This window comes from Urocitellus parryii, chromosome 4, assembly GCF_045843805.1.
Source record: "Urocitellus parryii isolate mUroPar1 chromosome 4, mUroPar1.hap1, whole genome shotgun sequence".
Lineage (NCBI taxonomy): Eukaryota > Metazoa > Chordata > Mammalia > Rodentia > Sciuridae > Urocitellus > Urocitellus parryii.
This window is the reverse complement of record NC_135534.1, coordinates 141,671,871-141,697,694: the sequence shown is the minus strand read 5'-3', so window position 1 is coordinate 141,697,694 and position 25,824 is coordinate 141,671,871. Positions and strand designations below refer to the sequence as shown.

Sequence of the window (25,824 nt, the reverse complement as noted above, 5' to 3'; positions counted from 1 at the left end):
GCATCCCTGTCGTGTTCCATATTTTAGAGGGAATACTTTCAATTTTTCTCCATTCAGAATGATGCTAGCCTGAGGCTTAGCATAGATAGCTTTTACAATGTTGAGGTAAATTCCTGTTATCCCTAGTTTTTCTAGTGTTTTGAACATAAAGGGATGCTGTACTTTTTCGAATGCTTTTTGTGCATCTATCGAGATGATCATGTGGTTCTTATCTTTAAGTCTATTGATGTGGTGAATAACATTGATTTCCGTATATTGAACCAGCCTTGCATCCTAGGGATGAATCCTACTTGATCATGGTGCACAATTATTTTGATATGCTTTTGTATCCGATTCGCCAGAATTTTATTGAGGATTTTTGCATCTAGGTTCATTAGAGATATTGGTCTTTAGTTTTCTTTCTTTAAAGTGTCTTTGTCTGGTTTCAGGATCAGGGTGATGTTGGCCTCATAGAATGAATTTGGAAGAGCTCCTTCTTTTTCTATTTCCTGAAATAACTTGAAAAGTATTGGTATTAATTCTTCTTTAAAGGTTTTATAAAACTCCACTGTATACCCATCTGGTCCAGTGCTTTTCTTGGTTGGTAATCTTTTGATGGCTTCTTCTATATCCTCCTTTGTTATTGGTCTGTTTAAATTGTGTGTATCTTCCTGACTCAATCTGGGCAAATCATATGACTTAAGAAATTTATCGATATCTTCACTATCTTCTATTTTACTGGAATATAGTGTTTCAAAATAATTTCTAATTATTTTCTGTATTTCTGTAGTGTCTGTTGTGATATTGCCTTTTTCATCCTGTATGTTAGTAATTTGAGTTCTCTCTCTTCTTCTCTTGGTTAGCATGGCTAAGGGTCTGTCGATCTTATTTATTTTTTTGAAGAACCAACTTTTAGTTTTATCCGTTTTTTTCAATGGTTTCTTTTGTTTCAATTTCGTTGATTTCCGCTCTGATTTTAATTATTTCTTGCCTTCTGCTACATTTGCTGTTGTTTTGCTCTTCCTTTTCTAGGGTTTTGAGATGAAGTGTGAGATCATTTATTTGTTGTTTTTTTTTCTTTTTTTGAGGAATGAACTCCAGGCAATGAATTTCCCTCTTAAAACTGCTTTCATTGTGTCCCATAGATTCTGATACGTTGTGTCTGTATTGTCGTTTATCTCTTAAGAATTTTTTTATTTCCTCCTTTATGTCTTCTGTAACCCATTGATTATTCAGTAACATATTGTTCATTTTCCAGGTGATGCAGGATTTTTTCTTCCTTCTTTTATCATTGATTTCCAGTTTCATTCCATTATGATCAGATAAGATACATGGTATTATCTCCACACCTTTATATTTACTAAGGGTTGCCCTATGGCATAATATAAGGTCTATCTTTGAGAAGGATCCATGTGCTGCTGAGAAGAACATATATCCACTTGATGATGGTTGATACATTCTATATATGTTGGTTAAGTCTATGTTAATGATTGTGTTATTGAGTTCTGTAGTTTCTTTATTCAACTTTTGTCTGGAGGATCTGTCCAGTGGTGAGAGCGGTATGGTGAAGTCACCCATAATTATTGTGTTGTGGTCTATTTAATTCTTGAACTTGAGGAGAATTTATTTTATGAATGTTGCAGCACCATTATTTGGTGCATACATACTGATAATTGTTATGTCTTGTTGGTGAATGGTTCCTTTTAACAGTATATAGTGTCCTTCTTTATCCTTTTTGATTAACTTAGGTTTGAAGTTGATTTTATTCAATATGAGTATGGCCACTCCTGCTTGTTTCTGAGGACCATGTGAGTGGTTGATTTTTCCCAACCTTTCACCTTCAGCCTGTGTATGTCTTTTCCTATCATATGAGTCTCCTGAAGGCACCATATTGTTGGATTTGTTTTTTTTAATCCAAGTTACTAGCCTATGTTGCTTGATTGGTGAGTTTAAGCCATTAACATTTAGGGTTACTATTGATACATGGTTTGTACTTCCAGTCATGTTTATTTATTTATTTATTTTAATTCGGCTTGTTTTTCCTCTTTGGTTATTTTTCCCCCCTTTACTGAGTTACCTCCCACTGTTAGTTTCAGGTGCTGTTTTTCATTTCCTCCTCTTGAAGTGTTTTGCTCAAAATGCTTTGCAGTCCTGGTTTTCTGGCTGAGAATTCTTTTAACTTTTGTTTATCATGAAATATTTTAATTTCATTGTCAAACCTGAAGCTTAATTTTGCTGGATACAGTATTGTTGGTTGGAATCCATTATTTTTCAGCGTTTGAAATATGTTGTTCCAGGATTGTCTCGCTTTCAACGTCTGTGATAAAAAATCAGCCGTTAACCTAATTGGTTTACCCCGAATGTAATCTGCCTACTTTCTCTTGTAGCTTTTAATATTCTCTCCTTGTTCTGTATGTTGGATATCTTCATAATAATGTGTCTTGGAGTTGGTCTATTATGGTTTTGTATGTTTGGGGTCCTGTAGGCTTCCAGGATTTGGCAGTCCATTCCATCTTTCATATCTGGAAAGTTTTCTAAGATTATTTCATTCAACAGATTGTTCAATCCTTTGGTTTGGATCTCTATACCTTCTTCTATCCCAATGACTCTTAAGTTTGGTTTTTTTATGTTATCCCATATCTCTTGGATATTTTGCTCGTGGTTTCTTACCAGCCTTTCTGCGTTGACTATATTCTTTTCGAGTTGATAAACTTTATCTTCATTATCTGATGTTCTGACTTCTGTTTGATCTAGTCTATTTGTAATATTCTCATTTGAGTTTTTCATTTGGCTTATGGTTTCCTGTATTTCTAGGATTACTGTTTGATTTTTTTTTTAAATCTCTATCTCGTGGTAGAGTTCATTTTTGCTTCTTGAATCTGCTTATGCAATTCATTTTCAAAATATTCTTTCATTGTTTGGACTTGCTGTCTAATGACTTCTTTAAGATTTCATTCCATTTGGTATGCCTTGAGTTCTTTCTCTGTCCATTTTTCTGATGCCTCTTGGTTCTCCTGTAAATTTAAGTTGTCCTGCATTGTTTGTAATCCTTTTTTCCCTTGTTTTTTCATGGTATTCACGTTACTTTCCAACTCTGTTTAACTGCTGTGTTTCTGTTTTCTCCTATAAATTTGTTTTGGTTTTGTATATCTCTGTGGTCTCTCCTTTGTGGTGGGAGACTATGCCTAGAGATGTTGGGCTTTATTGTAATTTAAAGCTGATTCACTTGATTCATAAAAGGCTTACGGATTCTGTAGGTATATAGTGATCTGTTGTTTGGTCTTAGGACTTTATGTTTAGGTTGGGTGCTATGATGGTATGAAGGTTAGTATGTCTTGGCTACTTTGGAATATTGCTCTACTGAAGGGGGATATTAACAGGCGAATGGATCAGGGTATTTGGTAATAGCTAGGTATTTAGGAGCCCTGTAGACAGCCTCGAAACAATCACCTATTTGCATTTAGAAAATTACACGTAATGAAAGTCTTAATGCTTGGGATGAAAGTTAGGGGGAAGGGGAAGGAAGGAGTCCTTAAAGAGAAAGAGGGAGAGAAAAATAGGTAGAATAGAGGAGAATGGAAAGAACAACAAAAATTGAAAAGGGAAAAGGAAGAAAGAAAAAAAAAGATAAATGAAGTCTTAGAGATCTATTTTCTTCTCTTCCAGTAGGTGGAGCTGTGCCCTCCGAGCCAAGCTTCCGCCCTCTATTTGCTGACAGCAATCCCAATAAGGCGACTCCTTCCCCTACTGGTCGTCTCTCTAGTCCTGTTAGTCCAGAGCTGTTTTTCTTCTCCGGCCCCTCCCCCCTTCCTCCTGCCAGCCAGCCAGCCAGGCCCCGCTCACCGGAGGCGATCTCCAAGGATCTGGTTACACTTGCAGCCCCACTGCGTGCCCTATTTCCCGAACTACTGAGCACTCTCTCTGTCATTCATCCTGACCCCAGGGTTGTGGAGCGGTGATCTGGGAACCGATAGTTTAATTTGCCTGGAACCCTTTGGTGGCCATGCCCCTGGGAGCTGGCCGCTAAGGCCTTGGGTATCACCACTGGTGGTAGGGGGAGTTGGGGATCGGGAGTCCCCTCTGCTTCCCTCGGCTCTTACAGTCATGCCCACGCCGCTGGCAGTAGGGGGAGTTGGGGGTCAGGAGTCCTCTCTGCTTCCCTAGGCCCCTACAGTCACACCCACGCCGCTGGCAGTAGGGGGAGTTGGGGGTCAGGAGTCCCCTCTGCTTCCCTAGGCCCGTATAGTCAAGCCCATGGAACTCTGGGGCAAGATTTTTGATGTTTCCCACCTGTGTGTATCTGGTAGGGGTGGGAGTCACACACCTGCTAAAGCCAATTCCGCTGGGAAGGGATCCTGTCTGCCAAACTCTGGTGATGTCAGCTCTCTGCTATGGTGGGCCCCAGACTCCTTGCCGGAGTGTCCGATGGGAGGGGTGGGTCTGGCCTGTCTCTGGTCTGTCCCAGTCTCGGATTCAGTTCTGGTTTGCTTTTTCATGAAGGCTTGGTTAGCAACCTCTTCATAGGGTTTCTCCGCCGCGCAGTGCTGAACCGCCTCCTACTGTGCTGGTCGCCAGGCAAGGAGCGGCCCGGACCTCCACGCCGCGTGGCCAAAATTCACCCGTCTGGGGCAAGCTGTCACCTCCAATAATCCCAAATTCCCCAGCAGGTCTCACTTCAGCAGAATTTTGCTGGGAGTTTCTCAGCAGGTAGAATCTAAACGTACATATGCATCTCTCTGTCCACGCGGCTGAGGAGGTACTGAAAGCGCTGCCTCCCTGCCCGCCGCCATGTTGAGTACTACTTATTTATTTTTGATATCAGGAATTGAACCCAGGGGAGCTTAACCACTGAGCTATAATCCAGCCCTTTTATTTTTTTATTTTGTTGAGGGTCCTGGCTGAAGCTAGTCTGGAACTTAAAATTCTCCTGCCTCAGCCTCCCGAGTTGCTGGCCACAGTCACAGGAAAGCAAGGAGCTAAAACTCCAAACCTCAGTTCTTGTGTTCCCACAAAAAAAAAATTTAAAAGTCAGACACCAAAAGCCATGCAAGAGAACTTTATTATAAGTGACAATAGAATGGAAGTGAAGGTGAAAATAAAGTGAAAACAAAGTAAGGTTCAAACAGAGAATGACAAAATAGACAATGCTGTCACCAAATTATTACTGTTTGGCGTTTATCAGAACTGGTGACACTTTTGTACTCTTTGCCAATCAGGTGTTCAACATCTCTTTCACATCAGGTGGGTCAACAGCTGGTCAGAAGTTACCTCAGTGCACCTGTGTCCACTAAAGAAACTTCCCACCCCACCATCCGCGCTCCCCCCCCCCCCACTTCTGAACTAGTAGGAGACATTTGGCACCATAACTTAGTTTTATCTTGACCCTGTTGAGAGTTAGTCCCTTAAATCCTTCTTTCTTGAGCTCTCCAACCCCCATTGTAGCTCTTTTACTTTTATCTGTTTGTTCTCAAGATTTGTGTACTAATGTTTTTCTGCAGGTTGTGTGCAACAAAATATTTACTCATCTGTCTTGGCAGTAACTTATTGAAAACTTTTAAGAATAACTTAAAGTAAACCTGTGACCTTGACATACATGTTACAGCTCATTGCTAGCTATTACCTAACACTACCACACCTGACAAGTTTCTTAAATCTATGGCTTTGTGTCTTACTTCAGTTTTGGAAAGTTCTTATCTCTTCACATATTGCCACTGACCCATTTTCTTTGCCCATCCTTTAGAAATTTTATCAGATCATTAGATTTTCTTAGTCATCTGTATCTCTTATATATCTTATACATCTTTTATATTTTTCATCTTTATGATTTTGCTTTCTATAATTCTGCTTGTTCTTGGTGCTTTGTTTTCTTGTGTCTGTGTTTCCAGTGAGCTGCTTTGTTTTTAAACCTTTAACTGTGCTAATTCTTTGAGGATGAAGTAAATTCCTACAGAAGGAATTTTTACCAGAGAGCATTTTATGCTTTCAATCCAGGATCATATTATATTGAATTCTCAGCTCAAGAGGTTTTGAACTTTGAAGGTAGATTATGTAACTTAAAGATACAAACATAAACATGTTTGAGGATAACTTGTGGCTAGTGATTCTCAGGGAGACCTTTTGTTTGTTTCTTGGATCAAGCCATAGATGAGACAGTTTTGCTTTGCTGTCCCTACTGGTGGTGTTGGTGGGGATGAAGAAGTTGTTTATCCTTCTACTGAGGAAGGGTAGCTTCTTGGGGGTGGTTTTCTATAACACTCTGCACATTGGGTAGCTTTGCACTTTGTCTGCAGTCCCTCTGCCAGGAGATCATGCAAATAAACCCTCACGGTCACCTAGTTGGGTAGTTGCCCTCAAGGTGAAGATCAGTTTCATTTTTTCACTCTGGTTTTCCATTTGCTTTAATATCTTGGCCAGAACTCCTTACTTTCATGCTATCTGATAAATGCATTTATGAAGATAGTTTATTCATTCTTTTAGTTGTTTATAGTAGGAAAATCAGTAAGGGTACTTCATTAGACATTCTGCTGGAAATGAAGATTTAAAACTAGTATTTTTGAAGTTCTAAAATTTTAGTGTTTGAAGTATTCTGATTATAATCTAATCTATATAGACAACATTTATAAATTATTATCATTTAGCCATTAGATACCAATAATTTATCTTTTTACCACATGCTGCTGATTCCCAGTGAAGAAGATGGATGAATAGATGGGAGGTGTGGAGCAGTAGTACTTCTAAAAGCAAGAAATAAGTAAATACCCTTCTTTCCGATTCTGTGTTGCTTAATGTTCTTTGTAGCCATGTAATATAATTCCCTCTGAATTCAGAGAAGAGTACATGGTGAAGAAGCCATGAGCTACCTGTATGGGCAGGCTAATTTTGATTTCTAGAAATGCTCATGTAAGAGTCAGTATTCATTTTTAACATTTTCCAACTAGGGAATATATCAAGGTTTAAGTGTTATGCTTTTATATATATTGGCCCATTTTGAAATGCAGTCAATGCATGTGATAAAAGAATAGCATAACTATTTTTAAAGGATAAATAACTCTAGATATGCAACTCCTCTGGTAGTGTTTGTGAATTAATATTGAATTTTAATTTTGTTTTGCTAAAAATTTAAATTGTTGAATAAGTAGTAATTGACACGTGGCCAGTTATGGTTTTACTACTAATAAAATGTCAAGATTTCCTTATTGGGAGGGGTCAAAATATCAGAAGGAATAAAAAATCATAATAATCCTTTATGGTACCTTTGGTGAACAAGAGTGTCGGAAATTTTATTTCTTAAATAATGTATTTTGATAATAAATATTTAAAAATTATTCTTTAATCAGGTTCAGGACTTCTGGAAATCTTATAATCACCCGTGAGATTGATGTGGCAAAAAATCAGTCCTTTTGGTTCATCAACAAAAAATCTACAACCCAGAAAGTGGTTGAAGAACAAGTTGCAGCCTTAAATATTCAAGTGGGCAATCTTTGCCAGTTTCTACCTCAGGTATGGTAGAAGTAAATGTAAAAATGGGGAAGTTTTGTTTCTAGAATTTATTCTTATGCCATATGAGAATAGAAATATTTTCCAAGAGATATTATAATTATTATCATTTACATTGAACACATAGTACTTTTAATACTAATAGTTCTTTGTGAAAGAACTCTTACCACTTATAGTATAATGTTATTAATTTCAGTTAATAAAAAACATCTCAGTTGCTCAGTCACTTTAGTTTAAGTGTATTATTTTTAAGTACAGAGTAGTTTCAGTAGCTTTGTGTTTCATTTGTAGAACCTAAATTTTGTCAGTAAACAGCTTTTTAATCAAGGTGTTTGTATAAAATATTGAATATACTAAAACTCTTGTATGTGTACCTTCTAAAATCTTGTTATATACTAAATTTATTTAAGAATTAAAAATCCTGATAATGGATGTTAAATACCTTTTACATTTGTCTTTGAATGCTGTTTAGTGACAGCATTATTCATTTTCTTCAGAAACATAATGGTTTAATTAAATAAGTCCAACTTAAGTAAAAACATAAAAATCTGAAAGTTTTTTTCATTTATCAGCTCATGTCAGACTGTCTCAAAAGTAGATATTTGAAATTGCCTTTTTTTTTTTTTTAACTTAGAACATTCCACCTGATATGTGAATAGTGATCACTTCAGTCCAGGAGACTATTTTCTCTTTTATCCATAATCTGTTTATGATCCATGTAATTTCAACCTATAAATTATTGACATAGAAATGTTTTAAAAGTTACCAAAAAGATGATCATTTCTGCTGTGTTGTCTTTATTAAAGAATAATATGTAACATGTTTATATGAGACTCATATCTCAAAGTTTTAAGTGTAATCACTGAATAAAACACATTTTAAAGATACTTATAAATTATCAAGTTGCTGATATTTAATGTTTATGCTCTAGGACAAAGTAGGAGAATTTGCAAAACTCAGCAAAATAGAACTGCTTGAAGCTACTGAGAAGTCAATTGGTCCTCCAGAAATGCACAGGTATCACTGTGAACTCAAAAACTTCAGGGAGAAAGAAAAACAGCTGGAGGTATTTATAAATATACAACTCATGTCTGTTGTCCCTTATTGATTTCTATGAAGAGTAAGTAATAGTTCTGTTCATTAATTGAATTCATATTTGTGATTTTTTTTTTAACCCAGGATAATGACATCAGTTAAATGACAAAAAAGGAGAATGGATTTGATATTGTAAAGTTTGACAATTTGAAGACTTGTTTTCATTCAAGCTGTTGTCCAAACATTAATGTGTTCTGAGTATTTACTCTCTGCTGACAAAACACACTTAAATATTAATTTGATAACAGTCTAAGATGTATTTTCATTTAGGAATAAAAGTTTGAAAAATTTAACAGCAATACTTGTTATTAATTGAGTTTTTAAGAAACCAGTAGCACCATTTTGGATTTTTCCCTCAGGAAATCGTGATATTTTGTCATTGAGTCAGTACCTACTAAATATCTTCCATGTGTCAGGAACCATGAAAGTTTTTAGGTAATACAGCAAATGTAAATGTTGTATTTAATATAACACCTCTGTCGAACCAGCTTTCTCTGTATTTTAAGAGAACTAAACATTTAGTTGCAGTGTTAAGTATTTTCATCTTTAAGAAATTTATAAATAAAAATATCCTTTATGGCATAATATTTGTAAAGGTATTTTATTTAATAGATCTTTAGCCATATCCCTTCATCTAAAATAAATAAATACATTTTCATAATGAGAACTCTTATAAACAGACACTTTCTGTTCAAATATAATAGTCTGTACTTGGTAATATGTATTTATTGTAGTAAAATGCTATTTTTTTTGCACAAATTAAGAGGGAATGACCAAAGGAGCTGTTTTGAACTTTTTATAATTATTTTATCCTACTTGAGATACTCCTTCAATTCTTTTACCTTTTTTCACATCAATCTACTACTCCCACCTGAAATACTCCTCTAACTTACCATCTTTTGAGAGAAAAATGATCATATATTCTACCTTGTTCTGAGTGCATCTTTGTATTTGTTAATTCACAGTATAAAGCTGATAGTTTGAGCATCCCTAATCCAAAATTTGAATGCTGCAAATTCAAGGCTTTTTGAGTGTCATATTGGTTCTCAGAAAACTTCAGATTTTGGAGTATTGAATTTTGGGTTTTGGGATTAGCGATGCTTAATTGGTAACATCTATGCAGATATTTCAAAATCTGAAAATTATGAAATCAAACACTTCTGGCTCCAATCATTTTGTATAAGGAATACTCAAACATGTATTAAGTGAATTGTTTCTACCCCTGAAGTAGATGAGACAGCTCTTACAAAGTGCCTGCAAAATTCTTTATTGTGAAATTTTGCTGGCATTATTTTTCATTGTTAAAAAATTTGACCTGTTGTCATTTTTTTTTCATTTAAACTGATTGTTCAACAAATATTTATTTTAGACTTCTTGCAAAGAAAAAACTGAATATCTAGAGAAAATGGTTCAGAGGAATGAAAGATACAAACAAGATGTCGAGAGGTTCTATGAAAGGAAACGACACTTAGATTTAATTGAGATGCTTGAAGCAAAACGGCCATGGGTGGTAAGTCTTAATTATTACAGAGGCAAAATAGGTCAATCTTTAAGTAGTGGAATAGTTATAAAGAATGCATTAATTATGTGTTCAAATTATTTTTTGCTTTATATAGTATACATATTACAATTTATACCTCTCTTACTCTTTATAATATAGATGTGTGCTAGTTGTTTTATAACAAATGTCAGTTGAGTCAGTATTCTTTCAGATTTTGGTTCATTAAAGCTAGTTCTTTGATATTTTCAAAATGTTAGATCTAAAAAGATTTATGTATGTCAAAACATTAAATCTTTGAATGTTTTTAGGTCATTAAGAACTTACTTGAGATATGCCACTGATAAAATATTCAGCTACAAATGTAGCTGAAATATCTTAACTAAAGTTCTCTACTCATGTTTCATAATTTTCCTGAAGCTACTGTTTTTTTTCTAATCACAGTGTGATATATTTCATACCTAAGTCTACATTATGGGCTAAAGATTAATGTTCCTCCATAGGTAGAACAAAATAAGTAAGGAAAGTTTCCTAGTATTTTTTCAGAAGTTAGATTGGAAATAATATTAGATTTTTTTAAAAGTGAGCTGCATGTGGTGGTGTACACCTGTAATATCAGTGGTTTGGGAGGTTGAAGCAGGAAGATTGCAAGTTCAAAGCCAGTCTCAACAATTTAGAGAGGCCCTAAGCAATTTAGTTAGACCGTTTCAAAATAAAATGTAAATAAAAGCTGGAGATGTGACTTAGTGGTTAAGCACTTTTGGGTTCAATCCCTGGTATGCACCCCACCCCTCAAAAGAAGTGACTTAGATTATAAACAATAATATCATTGTATTTGTGGTGTCACTCCCCTGCATTTCATAATTCCATTATTCTTAATTTTTTTCCTTTATTTTCCTCTTCTTGACTGCATTTTCCCCTGTGTCTCTCATTTTTCTTTCACTGACATTATCTTCTGAAGTCTTAGTTTCCCCAGTCTTTTTAAAAATTTTCTTCTTTTTTTATTTACTCTAATGAATATTTGTGTTCTTCTGTATATACTGTATTAGCCCTCCACTTATAAATTTTACTCACCAAATATTTATTAATTCTTGTGACATGAAGAGTGTCATTTTTACCCAACTAGCTAGCAACATGCTTCTTTTCATTTTTCTTTGACCTATTTTCCTTTTGTAATTTTCTTTCATTTTTACCTTTCAGAATTGTTTCTTTTGTTTCTTTATATATTGATAAATCCTTTCTTACCTGAGAGATTAGAGGAAAATCTTATTTTAGTGACAAAATATTTTTTAGATTTTTTTTTCCTGCCTGTACCTTGATTTTAGAATATGTATTGGTTTAAGCTGATTAGTGCATTAACTTTATTTCTTGAATTATTTGCAAGGAATATGAAAATGTTCGTCAGGAATATGAAGAAGTAAAACTAGTCCGTGACCAAATGAAGGAAGAGGTCAGAAAACTTAAAGAAGGGCAGATTCCTATGACACGTCGGATTGAGGAAATTGAAAGGCAACGCCATAATTTGGAGGCTCTAATCAAAGAAAAGGTACTTTGCTTATTCAGTTTTGCATTATCTGAATTTTATTTTAGCAAATATTATTTTCAGCTATTTCAAAATATTTTTAATTTACTTGTAATTTTTATTACTTTGTTTTTTTAACTAGGAGTTACTATAGGGCTTTCAAGAGCTTGTTACTGTTGAAGGATTGCTACTTTATAGAAATTCCAAGATATAAAGAGAGAAAAATAAAATCTGATTGTTTTAATTACAAAATGATTTATAATAGTATTTCTAGAAACATTGAACTCCTTTTGTGAATTTGTTATCTCTGCTTTGTAATTATATACCCTTTTGGAGGAAAATGATACAGAAAATCTGTTATTTGTTGGAGTAAATAATATAGTCATTACTGGTGTTTTAAAGGTATAACCTTTATGGTCATGACTTTTAACCTTTAAAGGAACTTTGGGGTCAGAGATTATTTTGAGAATGGTTTAAATTTCTGCTTTCCAAATGTATTAATCTTCCCTTGTCTCAGGGGGTATATGTTCCAAGACTTCACTTTGAATGCCTGAAAGTGCAAATAGTACTGAACCCTATTGATCATTTCAAATTTGAGAGCAAGAAAGGATTATAGATACTTTTATCTAGAAAAATATTCTCACTTCATAGTTAAGGATACTAAATCTCAAAGATAACATGTCTTCTTAAAGAATTTAGAACTAATAAATATCAGTCAGTATCATGTTCGTGGTGATTGGTTATAGTTAGGGTGTGTGTATTAATCAGCTTTTTGTCACTGTGACCAAAATACATGACACAAAACAACTTGGAGGAGAAAAGATTTATTTTGACCCACAATTTTGGAGATTTCAGTCCATGGTTGGCCTGTTTCTTTGCCTTTGGCCAGAGGTGAGAGAACATCATGGCAGAAGAGGGTATGACTAAGGAAAGCCACTCAACTTTTGACAGCAAAGAACCATAGAGAGAGGTGGAGAGCAAGGAAAGGCCCACAGATAAGCTATGGTCCCAGGGCACATCCCTCAGTAATTTACTTTCAACCATGCCCTACCTGCCTAAGTTTCCACCTCCTCCCAGTAGTTCATTCATAATATTAACCTATCAAATGGATTAATTTACTGATGAAATTATATAGTTCTTATGATCCAATCACTTCCTAAAAGCCCCACTGGACATTACTGTTTTGGGGATCAAGTCTTGAACACATGAGCTTTTGGGAGACATTCCACATCTAAACCATAGACTTGGGTTTATAATTGTTTGGTTTTTTTTTTTGTTTGTTTGTTTGTTTTGGTTCCAGAATTGATGTTTCTACTAAATTTTTTTCTATAGTGAAAAAAACGTGGACAGTAAATTCCAAGTCTCTAAAGTATCATATTTAAAACCCTTGTTTCACTTATCTTTTATAACAGAAGCCTAGCTATTGAGACATTGTCATTATCTCTTTGCCTAATTTGTTTTTGTAGAAATCTATATAGCCTAATGTTTTAAAATTATTTTTCTGAAGAAGTGCTCTTGGATTCTGAGGTGGCACATTAAATCAGTCTACATTTTTTTCTCACACATGCTAGGCAAGTGCTCTACCACTGAGCTACATTCCCAACCCTTTTATTTGGAGATAGCTTTGCGCTCAATTTTTATCATTCTTCTTCCGCGTCCCAAGTAGCTGGGATTACCAGTGTGTACCACTGTATCTGGTCTGATAGATATGTATGCATATTCTCTAGCTATTTTTAATATTGTTTGGAATAACCTTTTGTAGATTTCTACACTGTTTATATATGTTGTGATATTATGAATTTGAAATAAATAAATTGAGAAATGTATTGAGAAAGTACTGTTGTGAGTTAACTCATATAACATTATTTGGATGGGTAGAGCCACATGCTGATTTGAGTTTTTAATTACCTTTTCCCCTCCTGGTTCTTACAGGCAACAGACATTAAAGAGACATCTCAAAAATGCAAACAGAAACAAGATGTTATAGAAAGGAAAGATAAACATGTAAGATATCCTGTTGAAATTGTTATTTCCTTAATTTGCCCTTAATTTTATGTTCAGATCTGGATAATGAGTCAAACTTTTCCTTGATTTTTTTTTTTCTTCCTTTCCTTCCTTCCTCCCTTCTTTCTTTCCTTCCTTCCAGTGTAGAACTGAGAATTGAATCCAGGAATGCTCTACTACTTTGCTACATCCTTATTTTGAGGCAGGATCTCACTAAATTGCCTAAGCTGGTCACGAGCCTTCTGCCTCAGCTTCTTAAGTCCAGTTGCTGGGATCACAGGTGTGCTCCAGGACTAGAGTCAGATTCTTGTTTGGGAGTTGTCCAGGATCCTCCTCAATCTCTATTTCTTATGTTAATCTGTAAAGGAAATTTAAGATTTCTTACGTTAATCTGAGGAAAACAGATTTGGAAGCATAGTAGTTGAGCGGAAAATAATTGTAAAATTCCTCAGAACTACTCATTTGACTATATCTCACATATACTGATATTTTCTTTTAGTTTTAGATTTTATAATTTTCATAAAATATTTTTATTCAGATGAGCTTACTTTGACGTTCTTATTATATTAGTTTTTACAGATAGGGCTTTTTTGTTTGTTCGGTTTTGTGGTTTTTTGGAAGGCACTGGGGATTGAACCCAGGACCTGACATTTGTTAGCACAGGCTAACAAATGGTAACATTGAGCTACATCCTTAACCCTTCATATAAGGAATTTTAAGCTTTCTTTTTCTTTCTTTTCTTTTTTTTTCTAATTGGAGTTCTAGTTATACTCCTTTATACTCAAGGGTACTCAACCACTGAGCCATATCCCCAGCCCTATTTTGTATTTTATTTAGAGACAGGGTCTCACTGAGTTGCGTAGGGCCTCACTAAGTTGCTGAGGCTGGCTTTGATCCTCCTGTCTGAGCCTCCAGAGCTGCTAGGATTGCAGGCATATGCTGCCATACCTGGCGACTTTAGAATTTTTTGACACATCTTTTGGGCTTTTATTTTATATTTGACTTTTATACATGCTCCAAATATATTTGAGAAGAATTTGCTTTCTATCTTTGGTTGTGGAGATACATGTATATATACACATATATGAGTAGGCTTTCTGCGATATTATTCAAATGGTCTACGTACTTTTTTACTTACTTGATATATCCATTTTTAAAATTAGGGCTTTATAGTCATACATAGTAGTTGGGTTCATCCTGACAGACTCAGACGTGCATGGAATTTGATTTTAGTTCATGATCCCTCCCTTTTATCTTTACCTTTTTTTTCCAACTTTCCTCTCCTATTCTCCTTTCTCTACTAGACTTTCTTTAACTCATCTATTTATTTATATTCAATTAGTTCCTCCTATCTATGCATAAAGGTGAAGTTCCTTGTGGTATTTTTATATATGCAGATAACATAATTTTTTAAGAATTCATTCTGCATTGCCCCCCATACCTATTTCTCTCTCTGCCTCTACATCTCTTCTTTCTATATTACTGATCTTCCCTTTGTTACCCAATCCCTCCATCTGCCTTTCCTCTATTTTACTCTGGCTTTGGCGTATGAGAGAAAACATTAGACCTTTGAGTTTCTGAGTTTGGCTAATTTCACTTAGCATGATATTCTCCATTTACTGGCAAATGCCATATTTTGCTCTTTTTTATGGCTGAGTGGAAATCTATTGTATATATATAACCAATTTCTTAATCCATTCATTTATTGATGGGCATCTGAGTTGATTCTATATTCAGCTATTGTGAATTGTGCTGCTGTAAAAATTGAGATACCTGTATCACTATGGTATGCTGATTGTAGATCTTTGGGGAAAATACCAAGGAGTAGGATAACTGGATTATATGCTGGTTTCATCCCTAGTTTTTTGAGGAAACTCCATACTGCTTTCCAAAGTGGTTGTACCAGTAGTCTACAGCCTCACAAGTGTGCCTCCCCCCCCCCCATGACCTCAACAGCATTTATTGTTGTTTGTGTTCTTGATAATTGCCATTCTGAATGGAATGAGATGAAATCTTAGTGTAGTTTTATTTGCATTTCCCTGATTGCTAGAGATATTGAGCATTTTTTTCCTATATATTTGTTGGTCATTTGTGTTTCTTCTTTTGAGAAGTTTCTGTTTAGTTTTTTTTGCCCATTTATTGATTGGGTTGTTTCTTTTTAGTGTTTAAGTTTTTTGAGTTCTTTGCATATTCTGGATATTAACCCCCTATTGGAGGAGTAGCTGGCCAAGAATTTTTCCCATTCTGTAGGCTGATATATTCTCCTCATAATTATATTTATTGTATTTTGCTACATATATGTGTGTGTGTGTGTGTGTGTGTATATAAAAATATTACAGCAGTTGTCTTTCATATCAGGTAGAAGGGAAAAAAAGAGTTACAAACTACAAAATACACTTATACTGTCCTCTTACTTTTACCCATGTAATTACCTTTACCAGTGCTCTTGATTCCTTTGTGCAGGTTATTGTCAGGTAAGGATGCAGCAGAGGAAAGCTGCTCAACTCGTGACTGCTGGGAATCAGAGAGCCTGAGAAGCTAGGGACAAAATATAATCCCCAAGGGCACTTCCCCAGTTACCTGTTTCCTCTAGCCACACCCATTTGTCTACAGTTACCATCTAGTAATCCATTGAATAGATTAATCCATTGAATAGATTAATCCCTTGATTAGATCACAGCTCATATCTAATCACTTTATCTCTGTGCATTCTTGCATTACCTCATGAGCTTTTTGAGGAGATCTCATATCTGAACCATAATACTCAGGAACTTTTCTGTTCACTTTTTTCCCCAGAATGTAGACCATATTTTCTTATTTGTTTGTGTTAAATTTTTTTGGTTAAAACTAGTCCGTTTCAATAACAGTGTAGCAACTCTTACAATCATCTCTCCTTCCCAGTCCCAAGCCTTGATATTCTTTATGTTTTAGTGATTTCCTGATTCTTTGAAGTTTGTATTCTTCATCATATGTGACTACCAAAGCCAGTGCTCATTTAACTTAGTGGTTCCCAAGCTGGGCATTGCCCTTATTTGTCATTGAAATCTAGTCATTTTGTTTGAATGAATGTTCCTTAGATTGTTAAATTTTGGCTAATTTTCACTGCTAGTCCCAGCTCTGTCCCTGACTTTATTTTCGAATTGCACAGAGCCTCAAGGTGAAACAGGTGAGAGCTTAGGGCCTTCTCAGGTCTTTTAGAGCATGTATAGTTCTACTCATATACATGGCCTTTGGATTCCCAGAAGCATCCAAAACTTTGATTAGACATCTCATACCCCAGTTTTTCCTTTGAAGATTTTTGTTGAGCTTATTGTCTGCTGCAACTGTTATTATCCCTTTTCAGACAGCTCTGATGATAAATGATTCCTGCTGATTGCTTTGACAAATGTGTTCAGGGGAAATTTAAGATTGTAGTGAGTGAACTGAGTTGAGTCAATGAAGACAAGTCTTGCCAAATCAGTTTTTCTGGGAAGCTGCCATACAGAGCAGAAAATGACATTTCTATGAGAATGAAGATTTAAGAGTTCTTAACTTATTCACACCTTTCTATTGTCTTTAATGCTGCTAGTTTTCAGTGTGGTTCTAGGCTGTTGGTTTTTAAGACTATCACAGAAATAGGGAGAGGGGTTTGAGAATAGGACATGTGTAAAATTCCACAAAGCTTCCTGTTATGGAGACTCAAACATTTTCTTAAGTAAATACTTCTGGATTGCTACAAGCATTTGGTTAAATTTCAGAATTCTAAAAAAGTTAATGTGACAGTTTTTGTTCTTGTGCATGCATTGCTTTTATGGAGGAGAGGATTTTAAAAGTTCACCATTTCTGATGAAATCCAAATCTTTTCTATCTCTACAGAAAAATGTTGCTGGACTTTTATTAGGAATTGCATTAAATAGTTGGAGAATGACCTTGATTTCTTTTGTCAGCATTGTGTAGTTTTCAGCATACAAGTCATCTTGTGTTTTGTTTTTTTAAACCTTAGTCTCTTTTCTCTCTCTCTCTGGTAAATTTCTTGATTTTCTACATCATGTCATGTGCAGGTATGGATAGCCTTCTTTCTGATTTGTTTCCTTTTCTTGACTTACTGCAAGAGTAGAACTCCTATCACTGTATTGAATAAGAGTGGTGAATGGGGACATCCTTACCTCATTATTTTTTTTCTTCCCCCACATCCTCATTCTTGATCTTTGAATGAAAGCATTCAGTTTTTCACCATTAAGTACGTTAGCTTTAAGTTTTTAGTTTTTTATAGATGCTTTTTTTTGTCAGATTCAGAAAATCCTTTGTTTGAGAATTTTTATTTATTTATTTATTTTTGATGGTGGGGATTTGAACACAGTGCCCCATGCAAACCAGGCAAGCACTTTTACTGCTGAGCCACATCTCAAGCCCCTGTTTGAGAATTTTAATCTTCATTTTTGATAAAAATGCTTTGCTGTATATATTGATATGATTGTATAATTTTTTCTTTAACCTATTAATATGATAGATCAGCATTGATTTTAGAAAGGAAACATTTATATCATTCCAAATTTCCAACAATAGGGAATATAATAAAGTGTAGTATGTCCATATAACAGGACATCATGTAGGTGTTCAAATTTTATTTTGCAGGAACATGGGTACTAAGAAACTGCTCTCAGTAAATTTTTATTGGTGCCCTTTAATTTTAAAAATGTGTTTTATGACATTTATAGGTTGTTATTAAAATGTAAAAATTTAAGTTTGTTTATATTTTGAGTGATTTTTATTTGTAAAGTCTCTATTTTTCATATTTTTCATATTTTTGTAATGATTTTATAATGAAAATGAGGAAATAAGTGATTTAGAAATAAAGTCAACTAATAATAGATGGTGTAATATATGAACCTTGAATATTTTAATAGAGAATTCTCCTTATAAAAAAATCAATTAGATATGTAAGTGTACATTTGTTTGTGTGTCTTACAGAAAATGGTAACTCTTTGGTTTAGATAAAAAAAAATTCCTTTGATGTCAGGTGGCAACCTGTGCGTCTAGCTTTTAAAAAAATAATTTACATTATGAACCAAAACTTCAAGTGTAAAGACTGATTTAAAAGCCAGACATGATGGTGCACATCTGTAGACCCAATTATTTTGGAGGATGAGATCCTTTCTCAAAATAAAAAACATCAAGAACTATGTATACAATTCAGTGGTAGAGTACTTCTAGCATGTGTGAGACCTTGAGTTCAATCCTCAGTACTACAAAGAAAAAAAATTTAAATCTCACAGTATTAACTTGAAGTATAGGTAGAAAATAATTTTGTTCAAAAAAAATATTGTGGTTTGAAATTATAATTGACTTATAATCATTTGTATTATTTATTGAAACTTGTATATTATACAGCATAACAATTTTGGTTGTATGATGTATAGTATATATTCACTTTAACTATTTAGAAATTTAGCTTTTTATTTTGTTTATTCAGCAAAAGTAATTTACATTATGTTTAAATTATTATGTGTGTAATTTCATACTAAGTACAATTCTTGGTATTTGGGATATGTTAGTGAACAAATCAAGATAGGTAGTCTGGTAGAACTGGCAATCTGCTAGTCTAATTCTAGTAGGATTCCTTGTAGAGAGGAAAAAAACTATATTCTTAGTTTGGTGTTTTTTGTTTTTTCTTGTGGTGCTAGTGGTGGGACCTGGGGCCTCAGCATGGTGAGCAAGTGCTCTATCACTGAGTCATATCCTCAACCTCATGTAAAACTTCAGTATTAAGAAAGCCTTATAAATGAGGAGAAAAAGCAATCTTAGGTACTGACCTACTTTTGTTTTATTAGATTGAGGAACTTCAGCAGGCTCTAACAGTAAAACAAAATGAAGAACAAGACAGACAGAGGAGAATAAGTAATACCCGCAAAATGATAGAGGATTTGCAAAATGAATTAAAGACCACAGAAAACTGTGAGAATCTTCAGCCTCAGATTGATGCCATTACAAATGATCTGAGACGAGTTCAAGATGAAAAGACATTATGTGAAGGCGAGATAATTGATAAACGAAGAGAGAAGGAAACTCTAGAGAAAGAGAAAAAGAGTAAGTTTCTTAAAATGGGGATTCATCTCTGATAATGGCCTTTCTTCTTCCCTGATACTCATTTCTTTAAACTGTTCAAGTTTCCTTGCTGAGCAAACTTAGTTCTTCCAACTTGTGCCCTATTACCTATATTTGTCTTATATATGATTTGCCTCTGGTTGATCATTATTTTATGTCCAATTACAACAATAGAATTAATTTTCTAAAAATGCTTAACTTTATTTTCTTTACTGAGTAACTTAATATTACTCAGATCAAATTTAAGCTCTTTATCCTACACTTTATAACCATTAGCTTTGGTCGTTCAAACCTGTCCAGTTTCATCTTTGCTTTTCTTTCCTGTAGACCATGTGGATAAATTGGTAGCGTTATTTGGATGGAGATCTTATATTCTTTCTGTTCACTGTATATGACTAATACCAGTGGGGGGAAATAAAAAACACTTTTATGCTTTTAAAAGTTCTAGATGTGTATAGTTAAAAAGAACTAAAAGAAAAGGGTGATGCAACCCCTTTCCTACCTCCAGATCCACTCTCAAGAGTAAGCACTTTTAACTCTTGCAGTTTTTTGTAATAGACATCTTCATATATTCACCATATTCTTATCTCATTATCACTTGATTAATCAATTTTAGACATCATTTTTTGATAGTTATTTTATAGATTTTAGCTCATAATACATCCCTAATTATTGTAATTTCTCAGATTATCTTTTTTGGGGGTTGGATACTGGGGTTGAACTCCGAGGCCCTCGACCACTGAGCCACATCCCCAGCCCTATTTTGGATTTTATTTAGAAACAGGGTCTCACTGAGTTGCTTGGTGCCTCGCCATTGCTGATGCTGACTTTGAACTTGTGATTTGATGCCTACCAAACTGTTGGGGTTATAGGCATATACCACTACACCTGGCAATATGCCTTTTTCTGTGGCATTTAACAATTGTCCATATTGTTTACATACACATTTTGTGATCTAAAATACTAGCACTGTGCTCCTGTCCTTGCTTCTCACATTCAAAACTCTGTCATCTATACTCCCATTTTTATATTTTCAAGGTTTGACACATCTATTTTATTGAGAACCATAATCAAGTTTTATGTGTTCTATGGGTTAATTCTGGAAGTTTATAATACCAAGTATTGATTAGTACAATAGTAAAACTTGTTCATAGCCAAGCCAAGTAGTATATGATGGCTAAATTTCCTTTAATTCATAACTTTTTATAAGGTTTTAATTTACCTTTATGAATTTTTTTTCTTTCTTTTTTTTATTTGGTACTGGATAGTAAACACAGGGGCACTTATTACAGTGCTGTCTCCAGCCCTTCCTTTTGAGGTTGGGTGGGTGAGTACCAGGGATTGAACTCAGGGACACTCTACCATTGAGCTACATCCCCAGCCCTATTTTGTATTTTATTTAGAGACATGGTCTCACTGACTTGTTTAGAGCCTCACTTTTTGCTGAGGCTGTCTTTGAACTCACATTCCTCCTGCTTCAGCCTCCCTAGACACTGGGTTTACAGGTGTGTGCCACTGCGCCCAACCTATCCTTACTTTTTATTTTATTTTGACATAATGTCTTGATAAACTGCTGAGGGTTTCACTAAAATGCTGGGTCTGGCCTCAAATTTGCAATTCTTCTGCCTCAGCCTCCTGAGTCATTTGGGTAACAGGCATGTGCCACTGTGCCCAGCTAATTTATGTTTTTTTTATTTTTTATTTTTTTAAACAGAAAACATTTTCTTTAGCATTTCCTTAAGTAAAGGGGAGAGTGCTATCTTTTCTTTCCTTGAATTCTGTAACATTTCATCCTGCTTCCACCTACACTGGTAATTCTCAAAGCCTCCATCAGTATTTTATCATATGGGATTTCTTTCATACCTTTTCTATGTTGACTAAGACTATTCCTCTATTTTATGTGTGTGTGTGTGTGTGTGTGTGTATCTTTTATGCCCTTTCTTTGTTAGAGTACATTTGCAGATAACCTCCTAAGAAGAGATTTGGAAATTAATTCCAGACTCTTTGTATTTCTAAGAATATCTTTTAATTCTTTTTATCTCTTTTTCTTCATTTTGTTGTACGTATGATTATTTGCCGCAACCCGGCTGGGCACAGAAACACAAGCCGCCCAAGCGGGAACAAAGCTTTATTTTTAAAAAAGCCGCCAGTCCCCCGACACACGTGTGTCTCCCACCAGAATGGGGGGGGGGGCGGACCTCCCGTAATATGAGTCCCGAACAGCAGGAGTCCAATTTCCATATGAATGTAAAGCTTAACATAATCATATCATCTCAATGGCTAGCTGGCAGTCACCTAAACCAAAGGTGCCATGTATCATAATACTTTTGCTGTGGCTCCTAGCAATTATTCTGTTAAAAATCGTTTTTCTCTCAGAAATTATTAATAGATTGTTTCATTAATTAAAATTTTCAGAGAATCTACTTTGTTTTTCAATTTTAGATGTGGATGACCATATTCAACGTTTTGACAATCTTATGAATCAAAAGGAAGATAAGCTGAGACAGAGGTACCGGGACACTTATGATGCTGTTTTGTGGCTAAGAAATAACAGAGACAAATTTAAGCAAAGAGTTTGTGAGCCTATAATGCTTACGGTAAGAAAATTATTCATCTCAGTGACATCTTGTAGTTTTATTATTGTAATCATTGTGCATTTTTTTTGTTAATTTTTTAAAGAATTTTTAGTCCTGTTAACATACTGTTTTTTCTGTTATCGGGCTTCTGGCATCTTTGGTATTGGGCTAAATCCATAAATGAACTTTATAAAAGGCCCCTTGATCTATAATAGTAACAAGTATTACAAAACCTGCAAACTTTTTTCTAGTAAGAGGTATAAACTAGAAGCTTACAGGCCAAGAATCCTGTATAAACTTAGCTTGGTTAGGCTGGTTATTACATTATAGCTTGTTTTAGATTTAAACCTGCTGAAGAATTGGAAAACTACTGTGTAAATAAAAACATTAATGAGGAACACGTGACAAGATGAGCAAGAAATTGGCTGTTATTTAAAAGGACATTCTGGGAATTTTGAGAATAAAGCAAGTAGTTTATTGACATATTGTTGCCTTTATTGATTATTGTGGGTCATTAAGAACAGGTAAAGCTATATTTAGTAAATATGTAATAAGTTGTGACTATGAATTTAATAGAATAGTTTCTGAACTGTAAAGTGATCAGTTTTATGTAAAAAAAATGAGAAAGTGACAAACTACATTCTTTGATAATGACATTTTAGTCGTTGACATATAAGCTCAAAACTTACCCCACAATGATTTAAGGATTATTTTGCTAGATAATTTATTTTAAAAAGAATTCACTGTAGGTCTTTGCAGGATTCATGAAAAGTTTATTCAGATCAAGAAGAGAATTTCTATTTTGAATGTAGACATTGTTTTGATTTATCTGATTAGGTTGGAAGGAAAATATGAGAAAAATATTGTCACCCTTGATATCTTATAATGCAAATATAATTATCAACTGATTTTTATTAAAATGTTGACTTCAAAATAATATTTCAGAACTTAATTAGATTTCTCATTCTCTTGTCATTTGATTTTCTAATCACATCATATTACTAGTTGGCATATACTTATATTTTAAACTATATTTGAAGTGAAAAGAGATGCTCTGATTTTTCTTCCTTTATAGAGTAACCCTTCTCCTTTCATAACATATCACCTCCCTCCATTGAATGTCCCCATACATACTTATTTAAGTCTTCAAGGCCTGCTTGAAATGCTTCTACCTTGATAGGCAAGATAGCAATATACAGACTTAGTCATGTACCTCACCAATTAGCAATCTATTTACATAATTTATTTCTAATAATTCCAATGTAGAGTTACAGAAGTGTAGAAGGGTTCATTTACAGATGAGGCAAAAGATGAAAATTTATGAAGATACTGATGGGTGAAAGTAAATTACTTTATTTTTTATAGTGGAATACTATTGAGCCATTAAAAATACTGCTGTAGGTTTCTAATTAATAACATAAGAGGAAATTTATGGCATGATAATTTTAAAACAAGATATAGAATAGAATGTATAGAAAATTTTAGGGCTGGACTCTTCTTGTGATAGTTTGTTTTCTCTGACATATCTTAATATTTTCCATAAAATTGAAATACACATGGCAGAAATGCCTAGTTAATTAATTTTTAAAGATGTTTGTAAGTTTATGCTATGGTGATGTAAACCTAGGTTTCCAATAGTTTCATAAAGTTTTACTCTATCAGTTATTGCCATATATAATTTGAAGTTCTCTTGAAGATTAAGAAGAAAAATATTAAAAGCTTGGGAAAAGAGAAATATTTCAACTCTTAAGTCATAATCTAAGACTGTTTCAAATGTTTTCAATGAGTTGACCAGAAAAAAACTAAAGTTATCTCTTATATAGCATCAAAATTAATATGCATTAGGTACTATTTAAATCTTGGCTTTTGTTTAAGTATGTATTGATTGTTTCTTGGTAACAGACTAGATTTTTTAAAAGACTGTTCTGTACCCAGTCATTTTTTCTTGTCTTTCTTTTCTCAAGTATGAATCTGAGTAAATAAAGATATTCAATATAAATATGTTCTAATAATCAAGGGGTTCCATGAAAATCAGCTTTTTTCTTTTTATTTTGTTTAGATCAATATGAAAGACAATAAAAATGCCAAATATATTGAAAATCATATTCCATCAAATGACTTGAGAGCCTTTGTGTTTGAAAGTCAAGAAGATATGGAGGTTTTCCTCAGAGAGGTAAGTACTAACCAGTGTAGCACATGTAACATTTATCTTTCAGTGCTATAATATTTAATTATAGAGCAAAACGTAGTAGCTACTTTTTTTTTGCTAGGAGTTTTGTGTAAAATTACTAAGTTTTGCTAATTTGTTTCCTTTTTTTGTCATTATAAGTGATAAGTTTGACTTTTTGTTTTATTGATTTGTTTTTTGTGATACTGAGGATCAAACCCAGGATCTTACACATGCTAGGCAAATGCTCTACCACACTTGAGTTATACCCCCATCCCAATAAATTTGTTTTATAAAAGGCAAACAGCACATAATTTCACCTGTAACATATTTTGAAATTAGTTTGAAAAGTAATTCTGTCAGATTCAAAGAGAAACAATGATGGGCCTTAGGTTTTGGTCATCCATTTTTGAGCATGTATTTAGATAAAGTCAGTCTTTCTTTGAAGGCAAAATCAATATTTTTATATTTTATATGCTGTATTATATATTATATAGTTAGGTACATATGATTTTGTTTTACAGCTTATATATTATCAACTGTATATTGTTATTATCAGTAAGATTTAATTTCCCTTTTTTATGTACTTTCTCTTTTTTTAAAATGCTTGTTAGGCAAATTCTTATCAATAAAAGCTACTTTAAAATGTTGTTACATCAAAAAATAAAATAAAGTAAAATGCTTGTAAAGCTTGGTTTAGATTATCTTTTTTGGTCTTGTTTAAACCTTTGTTAATTTAAGTGAGGACAGTACCCTAGATCAGCTCAAGCGGTCCCCTGTATCTGTGGTATACAAATGCTTGGAAAGAATCCTTAACTTTCTTTGGCTTTTATCATATTGCCCTACTTCTGGTTCAGTAGTTGGCAGAGAATGAACATAAAGGTAAATGGATTTAAAAATGTGTATGTGTGTGTATGTGTGTGTGTGTGTGTGTGTGTGTGTTTGTTTATGTTTTATATACATATATAAAATTATAAAATGGCTTCCAAATTATTGAACATCTATGTATGTTAAAACTGTTTCAAGCCTGACTATAGAATTCTTGATCTTACATCAGAGTGCACTGAAAGAGCCAGTTATTAGAGTTATATATCTGTAAGACATGGTATACTGTAAAGTCATATAATCAGGTTTAATTAGATGACCAACTTAGCTTGCACTGAGTGTCTTGTGTCAAAAGTTTATGTTGCCTGTACACTGAGGATTTGAACTATGTTCTAATACTGTGAGAATACTAGGCACACCCTCTATATCCCTAGCCAGAACTTTTTTTTTCCCTTGTGCTTATAACAATTATCTTTCCATAGCTACTTATCAGGTAGGACCAGAACTTTCTCATACATATAATTTTTTTTGTGTATGTTAAATTGTGAAGTTTATTCTGTATAACTTTATCCTGTAA

The 25,824-nt window shown here is 34.0% G+C and overlaps 1 protein-coding gene across 1 annotated transcript in view; it reads left to right on the top strand.

Annotated features, from left to right (window-relative positions):
• Positions 1 to 25,824, top strand: part of Smc5 (structural maintenance of chromosomes 5) — an 86,524-nt gene that overhangs the window by 19,448 nt on the left and 41,252 nt on the right. The window contains exons 4-11 of the mRNA XM_026389249.2: positions 7,317 to 7,479; positions 8,408 to 8,542; positions 9,941 to 10,081; positions 11,454 to 11,615; positions 13,524 to 13,595; positions 19,406 to 19,661; positions 22,122 to 22,276; positions 24,315 to 24,428. Coding sequence (XP_026245034.1) covers positions 7,317 to 7,479; positions 8,408 to 8,542; positions 9,941 to 10,081; positions 11,454 to 11,615; positions 13,524 to 13,595; positions 19,406 to 19,661; positions 22,122 to 22,276; positions 24,315 to 24,428 — 1,198 coding nt within the window. The remainder of the gene's footprint in view (positions 1 to 7,316; positions 7,480 to 8,407; positions 8,543 to 9,940; positions 10,082 to 11,453; positions 11,616 to 13,523; positions 13,596 to 19,405; positions 19,662 to 22,121; positions 22,277 to 24,314; positions 24,429 to 25,824) is intronic.